Source organism: Chlorocebus sabaeus, chromosome 6, assembly GCF_047675955.1.
Source record: "Chlorocebus sabaeus isolate Y175 chromosome 6, mChlSab1.0.hap1, whole genome shotgun sequence".
NCBI classification, from domain to species: Eukaryota; Metazoa; Chordata; class Mammalia; order Primates; family Cercopithecidae; genus Chlorocebus; species Chlorocebus sabaeus.
In genome coordinates, this window is record NC_132909.1 from 58375935 (window position 1) to 58400100 (window position 24166).

Consider the following 24166-nt stretch of genomic DNA (forward strand, 5'->3'; position numbering starts at 1 on the left):
GTCTGCAGCTCCTTGTGCCTGGAGCACCTGCCCCACCACGCACATGGCTGCTTAATTTACTGCTGTCCACACCTGGAGATGCCTCTTCCAAGAGCCCTTCCCTGACAGCCCTTTCTTAGGCTACATTTTTCCTTTATTGCTTTTTTTTTTTCTTTTTTTTTCTGACGGAGTCTCACTGTATCGCCCAGGCTGGAGTGCAGTGGAGGGATCTTGGCTCACTGCAACCCTTGCCTCCCAGATTCAAGTGATTCTCCTGCCTCAGACTCCCGAGTAGCTGGGATTACAGGTGCCCGCCACCACGCCTGGCTAACTTTTGTATTTTTTAGCAGATACAGGGTTTTGCTATGTTGGCCAGGCTGGTCTCAAACTCCTGACTTTAAGTGATCCACCCACCTCAGCCTCCCAAAGTGCTGGTATTACAGGTGGGAGCCACCACGCTGGGCCTTTTATCACCACCTACATACCTTTTAAAAAATATTGTGTTTACTCTTATGTTTATTTATTTATTTATTTTGGCACAAGGTCTTGCTCTGTCACCTAGGCTGGAGTGCAGTGGTGCAATCACAGTACACTGTAGCCTCGACCTCCTGGGCTCAAGTGGTCCTCCCACCTCAGCCTCCTGAGTAACTGGAGACCAGAGGCACACACCACCATACCCAACTAATTTATGAATTTTTTTGAAGAGACGAGGTCTTGCTATGTTGCCTAGGCTGGTCTCGAATTCCTGGGCTCAGGTGATCCTCCCACCTTGACCTCCTAAAGTGCTGGGATTACAGGCGTGAGCCACCGTGCCCAGCTTGTTTCCTCCTGATCTCTTCCTTAGAATGTCACCTCCTTAGGGACAGCAATTATTGTCTATCTTAGTCACTGCTATATTCCATGCAGGACCAACTACAGGTTTCGTAGGCATCAGTGAAAAAATGAAAATACGAGGCCTGGCCAGGCGTGGTGGCTCATGCCTGTAATCCCAGCACTTTGGGAGGCTAAGGCAGGAGGATCGCTTGAGGCCATGAGTTCAAGACCAGCTTGGGCAACATGGCGAGACCTCATCTCTGAAAAAAAAAAAGCATACTTAAGTAAAAAATAAAAATATGAAAAGAAAAAAGACAGAAAGAGAGAGAGGACTTTCCACGAAGCATTGATGTATGGCATCTGTGAATCTCTAGAAACCCCAATCTTGCCACTTGGGAGATTTTCCTGAAACCTAAAATAAAGGCAGGAGGTCCGTGAGGTCCCAGATGGACAGCTCCAGGTAAGTCCCATTTTATGGATGGAAATACTGAGGCCCACGGACAGCCTAAGGGGCATCAGAGAAAGCAATGCCAACTGTTGGGACCCTGAAGAAAGAGACAGTGTTGGCCAGGCACAGCGGCTCTCGCCTGTAATCCCAGCACTTTGGGAGGCCGAGGCGGGTGGATCACTGGAGGTCAGAAGTTTGAGACTAGCCTGGCCAACGTGGTGAAACCCCATCTCTACTAAAAACACAAAAACAGGCCGGGCGCGGTGGCTCACACCTGTAATCCCAGTACTTTGGGAGGCCGAGGCGGGCGGATCACAAGGTCAGGAGATTGAGACCATGGTGAAACCCCGTCTCTACTAAAAAATAGAAAAAAATTAGCCGGGCGCAGTGGCGGGCGCCTGTAGTCCCAGCTACTCGGGAGGCTGAGGTAGGAGAATGGCGTGAACCCGGGAGGCGGAGCTTGCAGTGAGCCGAGATTGCGCCACTGCACTCCAGCCTGGGTGACAGAGCGAGACTCCGTCTCAAAAAAAATAAAAAAAATAAAAAAAATAAAAAAATAAAAACACAAAAACAACAACAAAAAAATTAGCCGGACACGGTGGTGGGCGCCTGTAACTCAGCTACTTGGGAGGCTGAGGCAGGAGAATCCCTTGAACTCAGGAGGCGGAGGTTGCAGTGAGCCGAGATCACGCCATTGCACTCCAGCCTGGGCAACAGAGCAAGACTCTATCTAATAAATAAATAAATAAATAAATAAATAAATAAATAGGCTGGGGGCAGTGGCTCACGCCTGTAATCCCAGTACTTTGGGAGGCCGAAGTAGACAGATCATATGAGGTCAGGAATTCGAGACCAACCTGGCGAACATGGTGAAACCCCGTCTCTACTAAAAATACAAAAATTAGCCAGGTGTGGTGGCGCGCCTGTAATCCCAGCTACGCAAGAGGCTGAGAGAGACGAATCTCTTGAACCCGGGAGGTGGAGCTTGCAGTGAGACAAGATTGTGCCACTGCACTCCAGCCTAGGCGACAGAGCAAGACTCCGTCTCAAAATAATAATAATAATAAAAAATAAAAATAAAACAAATTAAATTAAAGTAAATACATAAATAAGAAAAAGCCGGTGTTAAGAGACCAGGAAAGGCACACAGAGAGGCCACCAGGCAGGCATAAGGAGAGGAGGAGAGGGGTAGCAGTGGCTAGAAGACACGGAACACAAGGTCCCAGGGACAGGAGGAGGCCAGGCCCCTGCAGTCGCAGGTGTTTGCTTTCTTCCCTCGGGGCTGCTGAACAAAAGCTGAACTTGACTCTGGCTGCCTGCTGCGAAACTGGAGAAGGGCAGGTGGAGGGACGGATGGCGAGGTGCCCCGGGAGGGGAGGATGGAGGCCACGCAGCTCCCCACCAACAGCCAGGCCTCCCATCTGCTGCAACAGCTCCAGCAGGCTGTGGGCTGACCTCAGGCCCCTCCAGCTCCAGACACCCTCAGAGGCCCTCACGCCCATCTGAGGTTTTAACACCTATCCTGTCCCCGTCCAGTTTTGACTTTGTCCCGACCCCTCCCATTGCAAACATATCAAAACACACCCACGTCCCGAATGAGGCATCTCTTTTTTAGCCGCCCACGTTTCTTGAAAGATTTGATTTAAATATTAAATATAACCGTGCTTTGGAAATGAAGCAATCATATCGCTTGGTTTACCAGTGGCTACTACTTCCGGGGAATGCTTGGGGAAAAAAAGCATTCAGGAGTTGACTTCTGAACGATATGGGTTTGAATGCCCAGGTCCACTTACACGTGGATTTTTTGTTTGTTTTTTGAGATGGAGTCACGCTCTGTCGCCCAGGCTGGGCAATCGTGCAGTGGCACGATCTCGGCTCACAGCAACTTCTGCCTCCTGGATTCAAGCGATCTCCTGCCTCAGCCTCCTGAGTAGCTGGGATTACAGGTGCCCACCACTACGCCCGACTAATTTTTGTATTTTTAGTAGAGAGGGAGTTTCACCATGTTGGCCAGGCTGGTCTCGAACTCCTGACCTCAGATGATCTGCCTGCCTCTGCCTCTCAAAGTGCTGGGACTACAGGTGTGAGCCACCATGCAGAGTCAGATTTTTTTTTTTTTTTTCTGAGACAGAGTCTCACTCTGTCGCCCAGGCTGGAGGGCAGTGGCCGGATCTCAGCTCACTGCAAGCTCCGCCTCCCGGGTCCATGCCATTCTCCTGCCTCAGCTTCCCGAGTAGCTGGGATTACCAGCGCACACCACCACACCTGGCTGATTTTTTGTATTTTTAGTAGAGTTGGGGTTTCACTACCAACTCTACTAGTGTTAGCCAGAATGGTCTCGATCTCCTGATCTTGTGATCCGCCCGCCTCAGCCTCCCAAAGTGCTGGGATTACAGGCGTGAGCCACCGCACCCGGCACAGATTTTTTTAGTTTTTTTTTTTTTTTTTTTTTTTTTTTAAAGAGACAGGGCTGAACTTTGTTGCCCAGGTTGGAGTACAGCGGTGCAATCACAGCTCACTGCAGCCTTGAACTCCTGGGCTCAAGCGATCTTCCCTCAGCCTCCTGAGTCGCCGGGACCACAGGGCACGCCAACACACCTGGCTAATATTTTTATTTTTCACTTTACAGACTGGGTCTTACTGAGTTTCCCAGGTGGGTCTCAAACTCCTGGGCTCAAGTGATCCTCCTGCCTCCACCTCCCAAAGTGCTGGGATTACAGGGGTGAGCCACTGTGCCCAGCCATATATGTGGATTTTGTCTTTTTTTTTCTTTTTTGAGATGGAGTCTCACTCTGTCGCCCAGGCTGGAGTGCAGTGGCGCCATCTCGGCTCATTGCAACCTCTGCTTCCCGGGTTCAAGCGATTCTCCTGCCTCAGCCTCCTGAGTAGCTGGGATTACAGGCACGTGCCACCACACCCAGCTAATGTTTGCATTTTTGGTAGAGATGGGGTTTCGCCATGTCAGCCAGGCTGGTCTCAAACTCCTGACCTCAGGTGATCCATCCGCCTGGGCCTCCCAAAGTGCTGGGATTACAGGCATGAGCCCCAGTGCCTGGCCTCTACATCGATTTTTGACTGTGCAGGTGGTGGGCTGTAATTGTTCAAAGGGCAAATATAATCGAGAAATTGATTCCAAATGGGAAGAAAAATTTTAGGATCACTCCACAGTGAATGAAACTCACCCAATGCCACATTTTGTAAGCAGTTAATGAGCCATTTTTCACCTCTTTCTCTCCCGCTGTCTGTCTCCACCTGTTCTCTTTTCAATCAATGCACCCCCCTCCCACCTCCAGGCCAATCATGTTCATAGTAATGCAGCCCTAGGGGAAGGCTTGTGCCTCACTTACTAGCTGTGTGACCTTGAGCAGGTGTCTTAACCTCTCTGGGCTTCCCGCCCTCATCTATAAAATGAAGATAATAAAAGCTTCTGCCTCATCACATGGTGGTGAGGATTAAATGAGCTGACACCTGCAAAGCACATCTTCTGTTCTCTATCGTGCTCAAAAATCAACAAAAATGAAAATAAAATAAATAAGCCGGGCACAGTATTGCACTTCTGTAGTCCCAGGTACTTGAGAGGCTCAGGCAGGAGGATCTCTTGAGCCCAGGAGTTTGAGACCAGTCTGGACAACACAGTGAGACCCCATCTCTTTAAAAAAAAACAAAAAACAAAACCTTAGGGCCAGGCGTGTCTGTAATGGCTCATGCCTGTAATGGCAACCCTCTGGGAGGCCGAGGTAGGCGGATCACTTGAGGTCACGAGTTTGAGACCAGCCTGGCCAACATGGGGAAACCCCATCTCTACTAAAAATACAAAAAAATTACTGGGCGTGGTAGTGTGCTGTAGTCCCACCTACTCGGGAGGCTGTGGCATAAGAAAAGAATCACTTGAACCCAGGAGACGGAGGTTGCAGTGAACCAAGATCACAACACTGCACTCCAGCCTGAGCAACAGAGTGAGACTCCTTCAAAAAAAAAAAAAAAAAAGAAGAAAGAAAAACTTAAAAGAAATAAGTGTATTCAATGATATTAAATTAAAATATTTTAAATAAAATTAAAATGAATAATGAAATGAAAGGGAACATGATAATTAATAAATAGTTTAAAAATAAAATGGGCTGGGTGCAGTGGCTCACGCCTGTAATTCCAGCACTCTGAGAGGACAAGGTGGGCGGATCACCTGAGGTCGGGAGTTTGAGACCAGCCTGACCAACATAGTGAAACTCTGTCTCTACTAAAAATACAAAAACATTAGCCAGCCATGGTGGCGGGCGCCTGTAGTCTCACCTATTTGGGAGGCTGAGGCAGGAGAATTGCTTGAACCCGGGAGGCGGAGGTTGCAGTGAGCAGAGATCATGCCACTGCACTCCAGCCTCAGCAACAGTGTGACTCTGTCTCAAAAATAAATAAAATGAACCCAAACAACTGAAGGAAGCCACAGAGGGGTCATGACACGCCCAGAGTTACACAGGACACCAGGGACAGAGGAAGAATCTGAACTCAGAGCCACCTGATTCTATCCCAGACTTGGCTGGGTGCAGTGGCTCACACCTGTAATCCCACCACTTTGGGTAGGAGGTAGGAGGATCGCTTGAGGCCAGGAGTTTAAGACCAGCCTGGGCAACACATCTCTATAAAAAATAAAAATTAGCCCAGTGTGGTGGTGCATGCCTGTAGTCTCCGCACTTTGGGAGGCTGAGGCAGGAGGATCATTTGAGCCCAGGAGTTGGAGGCTGCAGTCGGCTGAGATAGCACCATTGCACTCCAGCCTGCATGACAGAAAGAGACTCTGTCTCAAAAAAAAAAAAAAAAAAAAAAAAAAAAAAAAAAAAAAAATTGGACCAGGCATGGTGGCTTATGCCTGTAATCCCAGCACTTTGGAAGACCAAGGCAGGTGGATGACCTGAGGTCAGGAGTTCAAGACCGGCCTGGCCAACATGGTGAAACCCTGCCTCTACTAAAAATACAAAATTAGCCGGGCATGGTGGTGCACGCCTGCAATCCGAGCTACTCGGGAGGCTGAGGCAAGAGAATCACTTGAACCTGGGGGTTGGAGTTTGCAGTGAGCCGAGATTGAGCCACTGCACTCCAGCCTGGGCGACAAGAGGGAAACTCCGTCTCAAAAATAAAATTAAGGCCGGGCGCGGTGGCTCAAGCCTGTAATCCCAGCACTTTGGGAGGCCGAGGCGGGCGGATCACGAGGTCAGAAGATCGAGACCATCCTGGCTAACACGGTGAAACCCCGTCTCTACTAAAACTACAAAAAAAACTAGCCGGGCGAGGTGGCGGGCGCCTGTAGTCCCAGCTACTCAGGAGGCTGAGGCAGGAGAATGGCATGAACCCGGGAGGCGGAGCTTGCAGTGAGCTGAGATCCGGCCACTGCACTCCAGCCTGGGCGACAGAGCGAGACTCCGTCTCAAAAAAAAAAAAAAAAAAAAAATTAAATAAAAAATGAAATCCAGGTTTGTTCCACAGGCCTCTCTTTTTGACTTTTCAAAAATGGCTTTCAAAGATCCTGAGCTCCCACTCACTCGCACTCTCTGCTCCTGCCAAGAGAATCTGCCTGTCATGCCCGTGAATCAAGCAGACCTGGTCCAGCCTCCGAGTCTGTCCCCACATGGGTCTGTGCCCCGCTCCTCACGTGCCTGCCTTCACTTCTCTAAATCCTCCCTATTCTTCCAGGCTCTGCTCTGGCGCTGCCTCCTCCAGGTAGACTCCCTGATTTCTCCAGGCCACACCGGTTGGGGAGGTTGTATCCCATGATGGGAAAATTAAAGGCTCCAAGTCAAGTTTGCCCACCCAGGCCAGGCACAAAGAGGTGCTCAGGAAGGCTGACTACCTGTCCCTGGAGGTGAGCCCTCCCTTTCATCCTCTCCATCTGTGCCCTCAACTGGCCGCCACAGGGACTTAGGGGGCTGGGAGGGAATGGGGATGACAGAGGAGGAAGCATATCTTTCTAGGAGTTCATAGCTAAAGACACAGATGCAAGAGAAGACAGCTGGATCTACCTCACGGCCTTTGAACTGGCTGTTCTAGCCACTTGGAATGCAATTCCTGCAAACTCCCTCCCCTACTCCCCTTCCCCTTCTTTTATTTTTATTTTTATTTTTGAGATTGAGTCTCACTCTGTTGCCCAGGCTGCAGTGCAATGGCACAATCTCGGCTCACTGCAACCTCCACCTCCCGGGCTCAAGCAATTCTCCTGCCTCAGCCTGGGCTCAGAGTAGCTGGGATTATAGGTGCCCGCCACCACGCCCAGCTAATATTTGTATTTTTAGTAGAAACAAAGTTTCACCATGTTGGCCAGGCTGGTCTCGAACTCCTAACCTCAAGTGATCTGCCTGCCTCGGGTTCTCAAAGTGCTGGGATTACAGTCATGAGTCACCATGCCCAGCTCTCCCCTTCCCTTTCCAGTCTTTGGTCCAATATCACCTTCTCTGGGAAGCCTTCCCTGGCCACCCTCTTAAAAACTGCAGCCACCTCCCCTGCCCAGGATGCTTCAATTCCCTTTTCCTGTTTTGTCTGTCTTCGCAACACAAAATACACATTGTCACTTATTTATCTTGTTTTGTGTTCATCTCCCGTACTCAGCGGTCGGCCCCACGAGGGCAAGGATTTTTGCCTGCCCTATTCCCTGGCTGATTCCCCGGTGCCTGGAACGGCGCCTGCTATCTAAATATGTGCTGAGTACACACACTCCAAAGCAAAGGATCAAGGTCCAAGGGAAAGTGGGTCCTTGGAAAAGCAAGCAGTCACTGTGGCCGGGGAGAGTGGAGATTGGATGGGGAGGTGGTACTGGGGCCAAACTGTGATGAGGAGGGTCGGGTCTGATAGGTGGCAATGCAGGGAGAAGGTATTCCATGGGGAGCAGACTAGGGCCTGGGCAAAGGCCTGGGCTGGAAAGCTTGTACGGGGAGCAGTGGGGAGGTCAGGACGCTAGGGGGCAGCAGAGAGGAAAGGAGAAGAGGTGGGTACTGGAATGAAAGCGAGGGTCTTCAGCCAAGCCCCAGGAGACAGAAGCCTGAAGTTGGGGGGGGGCGTGTATCCGGCATCTGGCGCCTCACACTCACCTCTGTCTTCTTAAATCGCGCCCTGAGAGTCTTCATGGTCGGTGCCCTGCGTTTCTCCTCTTCCCAGGCCACCTGAGGAAGGTCAAGGGTGGGGGTAAGGTGAGGGACACCAGTCCTGGTGGGTGGCAGGGTCCCTTGCCTCTCCCTCCTCAAAAGGGCCACTTCCTCCTCCCTGACCAGTCCTGGCCCCTAGAGCAAGGCACAGACCTGCTGTCTCTCCTACCTGCTGTGTGTCCTTTGGCAGGTTACTTGCCCTCTCTGTTTTTATTTCCCTCATCTATAAAACGAGAGAAATGATCCTTTCTTGAGCAACTCATGGTCAGTTTTCAGTATGGTCCCTACATATAGCCTGGCCAAACATGAGGGGCTCCATAAATGCATCTCGCTGGTATTTCCTGTTGTCCAAACAGATCAAGCCTTCTCTGGTCTAACTTTTCTCTCTGTGCAGTTATTTCTGCCTAGAACGGTTTCCTTTTTCTTCTCAGAACTCCTACTCATCCTTCAAAACCCAGTTACTGATCAGCTTTGCCTCTCGTTCCCAAGCAGAGATCTAACTCCCCAAATTGGGTTCCCGCCTACCCTGGCTGGGTCTCTTCCTCTGCCTCACTCCTGGCTCCATGGGCTGGAAGGGTCTGGGCTGATTCTGTCTTTGCAACAGTCGGGGGCTCCTGGGGACTGAAGCCAGGCCTGAGGGCTCTCAGCACAGAGGCCTGTTTGCTAGATAATCAGAGGGAACCTCCATGTGACAGCAATTCACCCATAGTGGGTGGAGGTCTGGGGCGATGGCTGCATGCATGTGTGTGACGTGAGCGTGGGACATGTGCACGTCTGTCCACCTGGGCCTGTTCTATGTTCCGCATGTGCAGGCACGGAGGTCAGGCAGGACTATCTCGAGGGGGTGTGTTTTTTGAGGGGTGTGACTGTGAGGCCCTATGTCTGAAAGGGATCTCTGTGATGGAGAATCTGTATTTGCCTCTTACCAGGGAGTAGGGGTTGGGATGGCCTCTATCTGTCCACCTACCTACTTGTGAATTCTCCAAGCCACCCTTCCACCCAGTTGCCACCTATGCACTCACCTGGGCATCCATCCTCCCACCTAAGCACTGTACACCCACCCACTGGCCACCACCCACAAACTCACCCACCCAATTCGTGTTCTCATGGTTCTTCATCACCCTTTAATCAGGCTTCACCCACATATCCATCCAACCGCCCAAACACCTACCAACTCCCACCATTCATCCATCCACTCATCTGCCCATCCATCCACTTATCCATCCCTTCATCCATCCACCCAACCACCCATCCATCCATCCGCACATCCATTCATCCATCCATCCATCCATCCATCCATCCGCCCACCCAATCACCCACCCATCCACCCACCTACCCATCCACTCATCCACTCATCCATCCACTTATCCATCCATCCATCCATCCATCCGCACATCCATCCATTCATTCATCCATCCATCCATCTGCCCACCCAATCACCCACCCATCCACCTACCTACCCATCCACTCATCCACTCATCCATCCACTTATGCATCCATCCATCCACCCACCCACCCACCAGTCCATCCATTCATCCACCCATCCATCCATGGATCCATGGATTGATCCATCCATCCATCCATCCATCCATCCATCCATCCACCCACCCACCCATTCATCCATCTACCGAACCGCCAATCCATCTATTCGCCCCCCATCCATCCACCCACCCATCCATTCATTTACCCCTCCACCAGTACCCATTCACTCACTACCTACCCTTTCTTCTTCTACCTCTGACTGGAGGATTCAATCACACCCAAAGCAGGGGGTAATAAGACACCCAACAGAGGAGTTCACAGGCTGCTTGGGAGAAGACAATCCGTGGGCTTGGGGGAGGGAAAAATGCCTGCTAAATTTAGGGAGCTGCTTCCTGGAAGAGGTGATGGTAAATAAGAAGGGCCTGATGGCCGGGTGGGATGTTGAGCACCCGCCTTGGAGGAAGTGAGGCAGGGCACAGGCCGGCAAGTGCGAAGTGTGTGGGTGAAGGAGTGCATGTGTGTGTCAGGGTACCCGGGTAGCTCTGAAGCCTGGCTGGGCCCCAGCACAGCTTCTTTCTCCCACACACAAGGGCTCAGGGGCTTGGGGCCTTAAGGGGATCCTCCATCCTGGGCCTCTCCCACCTCCTTCCTCCCCTACCTCCTGCAGCTCCAGTGCCCCGAGCTCCCGGCCACAGTGCCCACTGCCGGCTCCGGTTACCCACTCCCAGCTGGGCCACGAGCAGCTCCAGCCGCTCCACTCTGACACCTGATCGGCTCTGAGCGGGCGGCCGCCCCAGGGGGCCGGGGATGAGCCGAGGGAGGAGACAGGCTGGCAGCGGACTGCCTGTTGGCCAACTGGCTCTGGCGGGAAGACACCCACGATCTTCCCTGTCATCACTGGACTGATTTCAGTTTCTGGAAGGAGCCATGCTCTTCCTCTCTTCTCAGCCTTTGCACTTGCTGTTCCCCTGACCAGGAACATTCTTTCTGTACTTCATGTCACCCCCAACCGGCTCTACCTGGCTCATGCACTCTTTAGATCTTTGCTGCAACATCTCCTCCTCCAGGAAGCCTTCCCGGATGCCCCCAGCCTGGGTCAGGTGCCTCCTGTGAGCTCCCTCATTGCCCTGTGCCCTCTTTGTCACCCATTGCACCCCAACCACACCATGTCACCATTACCTGGTCACATGTTTGTGTCCACCCCCAGCCACCAGGGCATAGATGGTACCACCTTTGTTCAAAGTAGGTACTCAACACATGATTCTTAAATGAGTCCTCCAGGCCACCAGCCCCATTGACCTTGAGCAGGACCCGTCCTGCAGAACGCAGAACCTCCAGTTGGATGATACTCAAATAACCTGGCCGGGCGCAGTGGCTCAGGCCTGTAATCCCAGCACTTTAGGAGGCCGAGGCCGGCGGATCACCTGAGGTCAGGAGTTCGGGACCAGCCTGACTAACATGGTGAAACCCCGTCTCTACTAAAAAATACAAAAATTCGCTGGGCGTGGTGGCGGGCGCCTGTAATCCCAGCTACTAGGGAGGCTGAGGCAGGAGAATCGCTTGAACCTGAGAGGCAGAGGTTGCAGTGAACCGAGATCGCTCCACTGCACTCCAGCCTGGGCCACAGAGCGAAGCTCCCCCTCACAGAAAAAAAAAAAAAAAGATACTCTGATAACTCTGAGTGGCATTCAAAACCGTTGGACTGGGGTCCCTGCTGTCCGGCTCCGTCCTTACGGAATTTACTAATCCGTAAAAGGGGTTGTGGGGGCATCGATAGCCTGTGTCCCTCATTTTAGAGGTGACTGGAGAACTGTCACGTAGGTGACCGCCCCAATTTCCCGCCCGGGTCATAGGGCAGCCTCTTCCCAAGCCGCGCGGACGCCTGCATGCAAAGGGCCAGGTCTCCTTCTGACAGCAGTTAACATGGCGCCTGCGGCGTCAGCACGAGGCGCATGCGCCTTGCCGTGGGAGGCCGGGTGCGCAGGACGAGAACGCGGTTCCTCCTTCTTCCCCGCCCCGCCCCGCTTCCGGCGGAAGCGGCCTCAACAAGGGAAACTTTATTGTTCCCGTGGAGTAGGCGAGGATGTCGGTGAATTATGCGGCGGGGCTGTCGCCGTACGCGGACAAGGGCAAGTGCGGCCTCCCTGAGGTGAGCGCGTCCAAGGGTCCCGAGCTTCGCTCCCCCGGGCCGCGGAGCATTGTGGGAATATCAGGAGGCACTGAGGCTAGACCATGGGAGGGACTTCCCAGTGAGGAAGGGGCGGGAAGTGACGCCCCTGCGCGCCCGGGGACGCGAACACGCCCAACTCTGTGGCCACCCTGTCCGGGCTGTTGGGGGAGAGAGGGGATGTAGTTCCAGGAGGAGGGGACGACAGGCGCAAAGGCAGGGAGGTGGGAATAAACACATTTGGAGAACGATTAGGCCTGGGAGGTTTCCAGAGTCGGGCCAGGATGGGGCTCAAATGCCAGGCTGGGGAGTTGGTACTTTATCCTGAGGGTGATGGGGAACGGTTTTGCCCTGGCGAGGGACCTGGACAGAATGTGCCAGAAAGATCCCTCCAGCCACTCGGAGGGGAAGTGGAGGGATCGGCTGCCCCCTCCGCGCACTGTGGGACTTTGGGGAAGTCATTTCCCTTCTGGATCTCCATATCCATCCTTTCTGCAAACGAGGGGAAGATGGCCCCATTCCGTAAAGGCTGGCCCATGCATTCTGAATCATGCATTTAATGAGCGCCGATGGTGTGCACCCGTCCAGAAGCCCCACTCTTCATGCTGCTGTTAGTCACTTTATTTTATTATTATTATTATTATTTATTATTATTATTGAGACGGAGTTTCTGTGTCACCCAGGCTGGAGTGCAGTGGCACGATCTCGGCTCACTGCAACCTCCGCCTCCCAGGTTCAAGTGATTCTCCTGCCTCAGCCGCCTCCGTAGAGTAGATGAGATTATAGGCACCTGCCACCACACCCAGCTAATTTGTGTGTTTTTAGTAGAGGTGCGGTTTCACCATGTTGGCCAGTCTGGTCTCTTGACCTCAAGTGATCCACCCACCTTGGCCTCCCAAAGTGCTGGGATTACAGGCGTGAGCCACCACGCCTGGCCTGTTAGTCACTTTATTCTACCAACATTTATGGAGTACCTACCATGGGTCAGGCACTTTCTAGGTACTAGGGCCACAGCCAGGAGCAAGACAGATTAAAAACCCCTCTTTCTAGTAAGAGAGACTGACTAGGGGTTGCATGGAAACCAGGTGGCCAAGGGAGGTGTCACTGTCACTGAAGTGACATCTGAGCCACAAGTTACAGGAGGTGAGGGAGGGAGCCATGTGGGTATCTGGGGGAAGAGCATTAAAGGGTGTGGCCCTGAAGCAGGACTGTGCCTGGTGTGATGGAGGAACAGGGAGGAGACCTGTGTGGCTGGAGCAGAGTGAGGCGGGGAGAGGGAGAAGAAGAGGGCAGGGAGGGGGCAGGGGAGGTAGTGCAGGGCCTGGTGGGCTGTGGGGAGGGCTAGGGCTTTGACAAGGCAAGTGGGAGTCATGGAAGGTTGTAGGCAGAGGAGGGGCATGAGGACAAGCTGCCTTTTCCAATCCGTTTTCCTCCCTCAGGCAAGACAGGGACAGCTCAGTCTGTGGCTTGCTTGTGTGTGGCCTTGCCACTCGGGGAACTGTTTTGACCCCTCCATCTGCTGTCTCCCCCCGCAGATCTTCGACCCCCCGGAGGAGCTGGAGCGGAAGGTGTGGGAGCTGGCGAGGCTGGTCTGGCAGTCTTCCAATGTGGTGTTCCACACGGGTGCTGGCATCAGCACTGCCTCTGGCATTCCCGACTTCAGGTCTGTGAGTGTGCAGGGGAATTCGAGGCAAAGCCCACCAGGCTGCCAGGGGCTTCCTTGTGAGCCACATACATCTGGGAATTAGAACCCATCCATCTGCTTTTCTCCTGGATGTATCCTGGGTACTGGGGAGGGGCAACACCCCCTCCCTGTAAGATGTGTCCCTTGGCTGGGCGTGGGGGATCACAAGGTCAGGAGTTCCAGACCAGCCTGGCCAATATGGTGAATCCCTGTCTCTACTAAGAATACAAAAATTGGCCGGGCGCGGTGGCTCAAGCCTGTAATCCCAGCACTTTGGGAGGCCGAGACGGGCGGATCACGAGGTCAGGAGATCGAGACCATCCTGGCTAACACGGTGAAACCCCGTCTCTACTAAAAAAATACAAAAAACTAGCCGGGCATGGTGGCGGCGCCTGTAGTCCCAGCTACGCGGGAGGCTGAGGCAGGAGAATGGCGTAAACCCGGGAGGCGGAGCTTGCAGTGAGCTGAGATCCGGCCATTGCACTCCAGCCTGGGCGACAGAGCCAGACTCCGTCTCAAAAAAAAAAAAAAAAAAAAAAAAAAAAAAAAATTAGCCAGGTGTGGTGGCACACATCTGTAGTCCCAGCTACTTGGGAGGCTGAGGCAGGAGAATCTCTTGAACCTGGGAGGTGGAGGCAGTGAGTCGAGATTGCACCACTGCACTCCAGCCTGGGCGACAGAGTGAGGCTCCGTCTAAAAACAAACAAAACAAAACGAAGATGTGTCCCTGTCACAACCAGCATTCCACTCACCCCATTGGCCAGAACACAGTTGCCTGATCACATCTGGCTGCAAGGAATGCTGGGAAATGTAGTCTTTCACATTTGCAAGTATAGCCAGGCGTGGTGGCGGGCACCTGTAATCCCAGCTACTTGGGAGGCCAAGGTGGGAGAATCGCTTGAACCCGGCAGGCGGAGGTCGCAGTTAGCCAAGATCGTGCCATTGCACTCCAGCCTGGGCGACAGAGCCAGACTCCATCTCAAAAAAGAAAAAGAATTCCAAGGCGTGCATTTCTCCTCCTTCTCCTCTTCCATAACCTGCTGTGGCTCCCCATTGCCAGGCAGTGTAGAGTTCTGAATACCTTGTGCTGGAAGCTGAAGCCCTTCCTGCCCTAGCCCTGAATCACCTCTTCAACTTCAGCCCCTCCTGCTCCTGCTGCAGCCCCAAAACACCTGCATTTCCCAGCTCTTCCCAGCACCCAGGCCTTTGTTTACCCCTTCTGTCTGATCTTCCCTCTCACCCTGCAAGAAACTGCTCAGCCTCCTCCAGGAAGCCCAGTCAAGCCTGGACCAAAAGAGATACCTGGGCCTGGGGAAGCCCAGGGCCCCCACCACCTCCACTGGGCTTCCCCAGGCCCGGGTACCTCCTCTGGTCCAGGCTTGACTCGTGGGGCCAGAGGGTCTGTGTCCACATGTCTCCCCCAAGATCAAGGGCTTCTGGAGGGCAGGGCTTGGGTCCATGTGGGTGTTGTCCGGGCTCATTGCAGCAGTAGTGTTGGTTGAATAGAATAAGTCATTTTTGCCTTGGTGTGAATTCGTCTCTCTCTCTCTGCCTCTCCCTCTCTCTTTCTCTCTCCGATTCTGTCTCTCACTTGCTTTCTTTGCCTTTAACTCTTTATCTCTCTGTCTGTGTCTTGTTCTATCCCCCTCTCCCTGTTCTTCCGACTCACCCTCTATTTCTCTCTTTCTGATTCCCTCTCTCTGTCTCCTGATTTTCTCTCTCTCCAACTTTCTCTCTATGCCTCTCTGATGCTCCCTCTGTCTCTTTTTCTGTTCCCCTCTCCCTGTCCATCTCTCCCGGCCTGCTACCTTCAGGGGTCCCCACGGAGTCTGGACCATGGAGGAGCGAGGCCTGGCCCCCAAGTTCGACACCACCTTTGAGAGCGCACGGCCCACGCAGACCCACATGGCGCTGGTGCAGCTGGAACGCGTGGGCCTCCTTCACTTCCTGGTCAGCCAGAACGTGGACGGGCTCCATGTGCGCTCAGGCTTCCCCAGGTAACACCCGGGCCCCACCCCCCCCCCAGGAAAGCACTTGGGGCCCCACAAACCGGGTTTGCGTTTTTAGGGGGAAAGTCCCCTTTTCCTGGTTCTGTAAGATTCTAGCCCTGAGCTCTCTGGATCTTTCTTGGCCCAGTATGTGGAGATTTCTGAGCCCCATGGCTCAGAGCTGTCCCCACCGGGGCCAGAGGCAGAATTTCCCTTGGGATGGGGCCGAGTGGAGCTGTCAGGGTCTAGAAGTTGCAGTTTGTTGTTGTTGTTATTTTTGTTTTTGAGACCGAGTTTCACTCTTGTTGCCCAGGCTGGAGTGCAATGGCGTAATCTCGGCTCAGCCTCCCGGGTTCAAGCAATTCTCCTGCCTCAGCCTCCTGAGTAGCTGGGATTACAGGCAGGTGCCACCGCACCCAGCTAATTTTATATTTTTAGTAGAGACAGGGTTTCTCCATGTTGGTCAGGCTGGTCTTGAACTCCTGACCTCAAGTGATTTGCCCGCCATGGCTTCCCAAAGTGCTGGGATTACAGGCGTGAGCCACTGCGCCCGGCCTGTTGTGTTTTTAATTTCCATCTTTATTAATCTGACACTAAACGTGTCTGACACTGAAGTGAACCTGTGCTCTGGGGCAGACTGATTTCCTAATAGAGGTGTGGCCCTCCCCTGCCCCTCTTTGCTGGGTCTTACCCCTGAAGCAGCCGGTGACAGCCAGGTCAGTTGTTGAGACGAGGAGCTGGGCACCTATGGGTAAGGGGTGAGGAAGAGATTTTTCTCTATTTATAAAAGCAAAAGAGAGGCCGGGCACGGTGTCTCACATCTGTAATCCCAGAGCTTTGGGTGGCCAAGGAGGGTGGATCATGAGGTCAAGAGTTCGAGACTAGCCTCCCCAACGTGGTGAAACCCCATCTCTACTAAGAATGCAAAAATTAGCAGGGCGTGGTGGCACACGCCTGTAATCTCAGCTACACGGAAGGCTGAGTCAGGAGAATCGCTTGAACCCAGGAGGCAGAGGTTGCAGTGAGCCGAGATGGTGCCACTGCACTCCAGCTTGGGCGACAGAGCAAGACTCTGTCTCAAAAAAAAAAAAAAAGCAAAAGCAAAGGAGGGCCGGGTATGGTGACTTGTGCCTGTAATCCCAGTACTTTGGGAGGCCGAGGTGGGTGGATCACAAGGTCAGAAGATCAAGACCATCCTGGCCACATGGTGAAACCCCGTCTGTACTAAAAATAGAAAAATTAGGCCAGGCACGATGGCTCACGCCTGTAATCCCAGCACTTTGGGAGGCCGAGGCGGGCAGATCACGAGGTCAGGAGAGCAAGACCATCCTGGCTAAAACGGTGAAACCCCCTTTCTACTAAAAATACAAAAAATTAGCCAGTCCGTCTCACAAAAAAGAAAAATTAGCCAGGCATGGTGGCGGGTGCTGGTAGTCCCAGCTACTCAGGAGGCTGAGGCAGGAGAACCGCTTGAACCCAGGAGGCGGAGGTTGCAGTGAGCTGGCGGCTTGAACCTGGGAGGCGGAACTTGCAGTGAGCTGATATCGCGCCACTACACTCCAGCCTGGGCGACAGAGCGAGACTCCTTCTCAAAAAAATAAAATAAAATAAATAAATAAAATAAAGCTGGGATTGGATCTCATGCTTCAGGGCCACTCATTGCCTCGGTTTCTTCCATTATAAACTGGGAATTTGAATTCCTGTGCTTCTGACCTGGTGACATCAAGAGGTTCCCATATGCTGTCGGAGGGGACGGGCATTTTCTGAGTGGAAAGGGCTTCCCGTTATCTAAGGTGGGTTCAGCCGCAGGGGTTAATGATTCCTTGGGCTCAGAAAGGTTGGGCCACTTGCCCAGAGACACATAGCAGATGAGTGGTGGAGCCACGAGCTAGAAGAGCCAGAAAGGAGTTGATCAACGTTGTGGGAGAGGAGTCCGGGAAGCCTTCCTGGAGTAGAGGGCTTAGCACCAGCCCCAAAGCCTGGGCATCCAGGGAGCCCTTCCCACCATCGAGCCCCTTCCTTCTCCCACAGGGACAAATTGGCAGAGCTTCATGGGAACATGTTCGTGGAAGAATGTGCCAAGTGTAAGACGTGAGTGCCACCTGGGTGCAGGGGCAGAGGCTCTGCCAGGCTTCCCCCAGGCGGGTACACAGTGTGAGCCATGCAGCCACCATCCCTCCCTCAGGGCAGGCTCTGCCAGAGGGGTTGGGGGCCGAATCTGTTGTCCCAGAGACCCAGAGGATGTGGGGGGACTGGGGTGTGGCCCTCCTGGGGGGATCTGAGGGGCATGCCTCCCTCCTGGGGGGATCTGAGGGTCATGCCTTCCTCCTGGGGGGATCTGAGGGGCATATCTGCCTCCTAGAGGGATTTGGGGGGCATGCCTCCCTCCTGGGGGGGGTACATCCATGTCCTGGCACTGCCATAGCAACCTGCCGCAGATAAGCATTTTAGAGCAATAGAAATTTGTGACAGTTCTGGGGGCCAGAAGTCCAAAATCCAGGTGTCTGCAGGGCCGTGCTCCTCTGCAACCTGTAGTGGAGGATTTGTCCTGCCTTTTCCCGGCTGCTGGTGGCAGCCAGCCACCCTTGGTGGTCCTGGGCCTATAGCTACAGGGGCCTTCTTATCTCTGTGTTTCTCCTTTTTTTTGAGACGGTCTTGCTCTGTCACCCAGGCTGGAGTGCACTGGCGCAATCTCAGCTCACTGCAACCTCTACCTCCGGGTTCAAGCAATTCTTCTGCCTCAGCCTCCCGAGTAACTGGGACTACAGGCGCCCGCCACCACAACTAATTTTTGTATTTTTAGTAGAGATGGGATTTCACCATATTGGCCAGGCTGGTGTTGTACTCCTGACCTCATGATCTGCCTGCCTCAGCCTCCCAAAGTGCTAGGATGAAAGGCGTGAGCCACCGCACCCGTCCCAGTATAACGATTAAAGTCAGGAAAAGTAAAGTGGACATCGCCTTCTCTAATCCTGAATCCAGACTCGGCCTGTTGTCCCCATGCTCCAATGGTTCCTGTTTCTCCTGGTCCGGGATCCCATGCGGGGTCCTGTCTCTCGAGCTTTGTCTGAGACAGTTTCCTGCTTTGTTTTCTGTGCTGTGGGCACCGAACAGCATCCTGACCTGTTATTCCTGGAAGGCTCCTCGTTCGTGACTCTGGGTGCTAGTTCTGGTGACCTGTCCACCCACCTTCCTGGGAGAACGTCGCCCTAGAAACAGTGCGAGAGTCACCCACGGGGGCTGACCCAGCCCCATCCTCCCCATTCCTCCCCGATACAGGCAGTACGTCCGGGACACAGTCGTGGGCACCATGGGCCTGAAGGCCACGGGCCGGCTCTGCACTGTGGCTAAGGCAAGGGGGCTGCGGGCCTGCAGGTGAGCCACCCCCACCCATGCCCTGGGCTCCAGGGGAGGCTGCTAGGCCCCTGTGGACTCTCCTCGGCTTCCTCATTGCAGGGGGGAGCTGAGGGACACCATCCTAGACTGGGAGGACTCCCTGCCCGACCGGGACCTGGCACTTGCTGATGAGGCCAGCAGGTCTGACCCCCCCAGGGAGCCTATGGTGGGGCGGGCTGGGGCGACAGCACAAACACAGCCAGCTCCAGCACGGGGCAGTGGCTCTGGCTCAGAGGCAGTCAGGGGAGGCTTCCTGGAGGAGGTGGGCCAGGCCAGGGGCTGCGCGCACGCGCGCACACACACACACACACACACACACACACACACACACTCCTCGCCTCATGGCTCTGGGTGGGTGCTGCACAAGGAAACCAAGGCTTTGGCCAGGTGTCTCTTCTATCCAGTGCTGCCCAGCGGGAGGTGGCTGAGCCAGGGTCCCACCCTAGGCATCCAAGCTCTTACCACACTGTGATGCTCCTTAGGAGTGTCTAAGGGCTGGCCCAGATCCATGACCCTGCCGGCCGACAGCAGAGGAGGGCGGGGTAGGATCCCGAAGGCTGACTCAGGAGCGGGGCTGGCCTTTACCGCCCCAGTGAGCACAGATGACCTAGGTGTGAGCCAGACCCCAGGGCTGGTTCGAGATGTTGGCAGGAGCGGGGCTGGGGAAGGGATCAGGCTAAGCCCACACTCCCTGGTCCCAGGAACGCCGACCTGTCCATCACGCTGGGAACATCACTGCAGATCCGACCCAGCGGGAACCTGCCACTGGCTACCAAGCGCCGGGGGGGCCGCCTGGTCATCGTCAACCTGCAGCCCACCAAGCATGTAGGTGTCTGAGCCCACCCCTGCCCAGGGCCGCCATGCACCCTCTGCCCCACACGCCTGAACCGTCCCGTCCCCTGGCAGGACCGCCATGCTGACCTCCGCATCCATGGCTACGTCGACGAGGTCATGACCCGGCTCATGAAGCACCTGGGGCTGGAGATCCCCGCCTGGGACGGCCCCCGCGTGCTGGAGAGGGCGCTGCCACCCCTGCCCCGCCCGCCTACCCCCAAGCTGGAGCCCAAGGAGGAATCACCCACCCGAATCAACGGCTCTATCCCTGCCGGCCCCAAGCAGGAGCCCTGCGCCCAGCACAACGGCTCAGAGCCCGCCAGCCCCAAACGGGAGCGGCCCACCAGCCCTGCCCCCAACAGACCCCCCAAAAGGGTGAAGGCCGAGGCGGTCCCTAGCTGACCAGGGTGCTTGGGGAGGGTGGGGCTTTTTGTAGCAACTGTGGATTCTTTTCCTCTCGTGGTCTCACTTTGTTACTTGTTTCTGTCCCCGGGAGCCTCAGGGCTCTGAGAGCTGTGCTGCAGGCCAGGGGTTGCACCGGACCTCCATGGTCTCTCCCTGGGCTCTAGGGGCCTTTGGTGGGGTTTGGGGAAGAAGCCACACCCCAGAGCTAACAGCTGAGCCCCTGCCACACCCCATCCTCTGACTTGGAGTGTTGTCCAGAGGTGCGGCTGGGCCCTCCCTGGTCTCCAGCTTAAACAGGAGTGAACTCCCTCTGCCCCCAGGGCCTCCCCACTGGGCCCCCCACACCCCACCCTACCCCTCCTCCATGGACCCTGCAGGAGGGGAGACCCACCTCGAAGTGGGGGACACAGTAGAGGCTTTGCACTGCCTTTGGGGCTGGAGGGAGACGTGGGTCCACCAGGCTTCTGGAAAAGTCCTCAATGCAATAAAAAATTTCCTTCTTGCATCTCAGTGTGTTTATGTTATGTTATTTTATTTTATTGAGCCAGGGTCTCACTCTGTCACCAAGGCTGGAATGCAGTGGCTTGATCTCCGTTCACTGCAGCCTCTGCCTCCCTGGGTTCAAGCGATTCTCCTGCCTCAGCCTCCCGAGTAGCTGGGATTATAGGTTTGTGCCACTACACCCAGCTAATTGTTTGCATTTTTTTTGTAGAGACGGGGGTCTCACTCTGTGGCCCAGGCTGGTCTTAAATTCCTGGGCTCAAGCAGTCAGGCCAGCTCGGCCTCCCAAAGTGCTAGACTTAACCGGCGTGAGCCACCGTGCCCAGTGAGTGTTTAAATTACCAATTTGTGGCAGGTCCTCGCCCCCTGGGTCAGGAGTTCCTGGTCCCCTCCTCCCTGAACCACCTGCCTGGGCTCCGTTGCAATCCCTGCCCCTCAAGCCTGGGGGCAAGGAACAAGGGCTCACCTCACCCACCCCACCTCTGGAGGGATCAGGCCAGTTTTCTGATAAAGTCAATACAGCAGCTGGCATTTTCTAAGCACGCAGTTTGTAGTTATACACTTATGTGCATTTTTTGTTTGTTTGTTTAACATTTGCCCCCAGGCTATGAGCCCCCTCCAGTGCTTTGGGCCCAATTGGGATTGCAGCCTGGCAGGCGCACACAGCCCTCTGGGGGGCAACCCCACAGAAGACCGCAGGCGCAGCCGGGTTCCACCTTTCCCAGCTGTGACCTTGGGCAGTCCCTCCACTTCCGACGCCTCCGTGTCCCCACCCGCAAAACGAGCGGGGTGGACCGCCCAGATCCCCGGGAAGGCAGCTGCCTTCCCGCAAACCCCGGCGCGGACACCTTGAAAGCGCCACGACTGCCTCCCCGCACTCCGCCTGCCGCCGCTCTCCAAGGTGCTGAAGTCGTGCCCGGCGCCTCTCCTTCCGCAGCTCCAGCGCGGGCATCTGGCGGGGGTGTGGAGCCCACACCTCACTCCCCCATCCCAGGCTGGCCCAGCCCCTCCTTCTGGGGAGTCGAGGAGCCCCAGACTCCGCCTCCACACCAAAACAAGGTTCTGTCAAAATACTTTATTTTGGATCAGGCAGTCTTAGAAAAAGGGGTGATTGTGGGCCGTGGCTGCTCCGAAGACCAGGGCGCACCCAGGGCTCCAGGGCCAGGCTCCCTGCAGTCTCGAGCGGCTGCCTCCTCCCAGTGTGCGAGGGAGGCCGGTTGCTGGGCATCTGTTGTGTGTGTGCGTCTGTCTGTCTGTCCAGGTCTGTTTCAGGCTGTGTCTGCCTCTCTGTCTGGGTCTGTTTCAGGCTGTGTCTATCTGTTCGTCTGGGTCTGTTTCAGACTGTGTCTGTCTGTCTGGGTCTGTTTCAGGCTGTGTCTGTCTGTCTGTTTGGGTCTGTTTCAGGCTGTATCTGTCTGGGTCTGTTTCAGGCTGTGTCTGTCTGTCTGTCTGGGTCTGTTTCAGGCTGTGTCTGTCTGTCTGTCTGGGTCTGTTTCAGGCTGTGTCTGTCTGAGTCTGTTTGAGGCTGTGTCTGTCTGTCTGGGTCTGTTTGAGGCTGTGTCTGTCTGTCCGGGTCTGTTTCAGGCTGGCTGTCTGGGTCTGTTTCAGGCTGTGTCTGTCTGTCCGGGTCTGTTTCAGGCTGTATGTGTGTTTGCTCTTTGCTTCTGCTCCTGGCTCTGTGTGTATTTCCCGGGTCCTGTGGCTCTCTCTTTGCCATGTGTCTGAGTGTCGGTTTCTGTGTGGGCCCTAGTCAGGCCCTGGGTGTGTGGCTGTGAGCTGTGCCTCCCCCATTCTGGCATCTCTGCTGGGGTCTCGGCCTCATGTCCCATCCCCAGGTGGGTCGCTGTCCAGAGCAGCATCCCCAAGGCACCCCTGGGCAGAGGGACCTGGGAGCATAGTCCTGGCGGGGCTCACAGCTCGTCTCCCGCCGCCTCCAGCCCTGCACGTCCTGAGCCAGTGCTCGGCCCAGGCGCCACCCAGTCCAGCAGGGTGACCTGGCCCAGCCCCTCTGTTGCATTCCTCAGGACCAGGGTAGCATTGTCTACCTCCTCCGTCGAATTGGTCAGGTTTGCACTGTCCCGGAAGCCCCAGTCTGCCCCAGGGCTTCCTGGAGACCCTTCTCGGGTTGTGTCAGCCTCGGGTTGGGGTCCTGGGGCCTCAGAGCCCGGCACAGCATCAGAGGTCACGCGGGAGGCAGCATCGTTGTGCAAAGTTCTGGAGAACACTGATTGGGGAAGGGGGGCATCACAGGGGACAAGGTGGAGGTGGGGTCCTATGCTCCTTTCCCTGGCCCCCAGCCTCAGGGAACAGAAGCACAGGGGTCTTATTCCCCTCCCCCAGAGGCCTAGGACGGAGACTTGGGGAGCCCAGACAAGGGTTTCAAAGGCGGGGATCCCCTACCTCGCACAGGTGCAAAGTCCCCGGGACTCTCGGCTTTGTTGGGGCCAAAAGGGCTGATAGAGGGGAGGATGATGAGGGCAAAGGACAGCAACAGGACCTGGTGGAGACAGCAGCAGGGTCACCCCTCCCTCCCCTTCCCTACAAGCACCTCCATCCCACAGGTAGGGAAACTGAGGCCCCAAAGACCAGACTGGATCATACTTGAGTTGGGGCACGAGGAGAGCTTGGACACACTGTCACCTCCCTATGGGCCCCTCTGCTGAAGCCTAGGTCCCCGGCTTTCCTGGGGGCACCAGGACTCACCGCGACACAGGTGCCTGTCTGGGCTGACTTGCTGGTGGACTACACCACAATGGCCTGGAGTTTCTTCAGCTGTTCCAAGAGGGACCTTAGAGAGACAGGCAGGCCTCCGCTGAGCCCTAAAGGGACTTGGTCCTGCTTCTCGTCCATTTCCGGGGTCCCCCAGCCCCACTAAAGTCCAAATTCCATCCATCCTTCAAGGACCTCCGGCTCTTTATTGTTTATTTATTTTATTTTACTTATTTTATTTTATTTGAGACAGAGTCTTGTTCTGTCGCCCAGGCTGGAGTGCAGTGGCATGATCACAGCTCACTGCAAACTCTGCCTCCTGGGTTCACACCATTCTCCTTCCTCAGCCTCCCGAGTAGCTGGGACTACAGGCACCCGCCACCACACCCGGCTAATTTTTTTGTATTTTTAGTAGACACCGGGTTTCACTGTGTTAGCCAGCATGGTCTTGATCTCCTGACCTTGTGATCCGCCCGCCTCAGCCTCCCAAAGTGCTGGGGTTACAGGCGTGAGCCACCATGCCCGGCCTTATTTATTTATTTTTGAGACAGAGCCTTGCACTGTTGCCCAGGCTGGAGTGCAGTGGTGCGATCTCGGCTCATGGCAACCTCCGCCTCCCGAGTTCAAGCGATTCTC

The 24166-nt window shown here is 54.9% G+C and overlaps 3 protein-coding genes across 18 annotated transcripts in view; 1 reads left to right on the forward strand and 2 right to left on the reverse strand.

Moving 5' to 3' along the window:
- The window catches only part of ANKRD24 (ankyrin repeat domain 24), a 44385-nt gene extending 32623 nt beyond the window's left edge, over positions 1–11762 (reverse strand). For 2 of the 12 annotated variants that reach the window (XM_073017101.1, XM_073017099.1), the window contains exons 1-3: positions 10505–10999; positions 8534–8587; positions 8311–8382 (exon numbers count right to left, since the gene is read on the reverse strand). In XM_073017101.1, the coding sequence (XP_072873202.1) occupies positions 8311–8382; positions 8534–8587; positions 10505–10828 (450 nt within the window). In that variant the 5' untranslated portion in view covers positions 10829–10999. Of the gene's footprint in view, positions 1–8310; positions 8383–8533; positions 8588–10084; positions 10169–10504; positions 11003–11025 lie in introns of those variants that run through there. The other 10 variants (XM_037994621.2, XM_007994850.3, XM_037994623.2 and 7 more) reach the window with 9 other exon arrangements.
- Positions 11763–11873: 111 nt separating this feature from the next.
- Positions 11874–20825, forward strand: SIRT6 (sirtuin 6). Of its 5 annotated transcripts, none has more exons than XM_007994861.3 (8): positions 11874–11995; positions 13549–13676; positions 15512–15694; positions 17717–17776; positions 18965–19060; positions 19142–19222; positions 19783–19906; positions 19988–20825. In XM_007994861.3, the coding sequence occupies exons 1-8, from the start codon at positions 11930–11932 to the stop codon at positions 20315–20317; spliced, it is 1068 nt and encodes a 355-aa protein (XP_007993052.3). In that variant the 5' UTR covers positions 11874–11929; the 3' UTR covers positions 20318–20825. The 5 variants fall into 5 exon arrangements, with proteins under 5 accessions (XP_007993052.3, XP_072873210.1, XP_037850243.2 ...); XM_073017109.1 differs by having other exon boundaries at positions 13549–13670; positions 15506–15694; XM_037994315.2 differs by having other exon boundaries at positions 19823–19906; positions 19988–20140.
- Positions 20826–22615: 1790 nt separating this feature from the next.
- CREB3L3 (cAMP responsive element binding protein 3 like 3) overlaps positions 22616–24166 on the reverse strand; it is a 41969-nt gene continuing 40418 nt past the window's right edge. Inside the window, 3 exon segments of the mRNA XM_073017111.1 lie at positions 22616–23045; positions 23222–23318; positions 23525–23609. Of these exon segments, the coding sequence (XP_072873212.1) occupies positions 22732–23045; positions 23222–23318; positions 23525–23609 (496 nt within the window). The 3' untranslated portion in view covers positions 22616–22731.

Coding starts and splice junctions, on each gene's coding strand:
- SIRT6 (XM_007994861.3), top strand. CDS start 11,930: ATGTCGGTGAATTATGCGGCGGGGCTGTCGCCGTACGCGGACAAGGGC. Junction 17,777..18,964: donor GAATGTGCCAAGTGTAAGAC/GTGAGTGCCACC, acceptor TCCCCGATACAG/GCAGTACGTCCGGGACACAG. Junction 19,223..19,782: donor CTTGCTGATGAGGCCAGCAG/GTCTGACCCCCC, acceptor CCCTGGTCCCAG/GAACGCCGACCTGTCCATCA.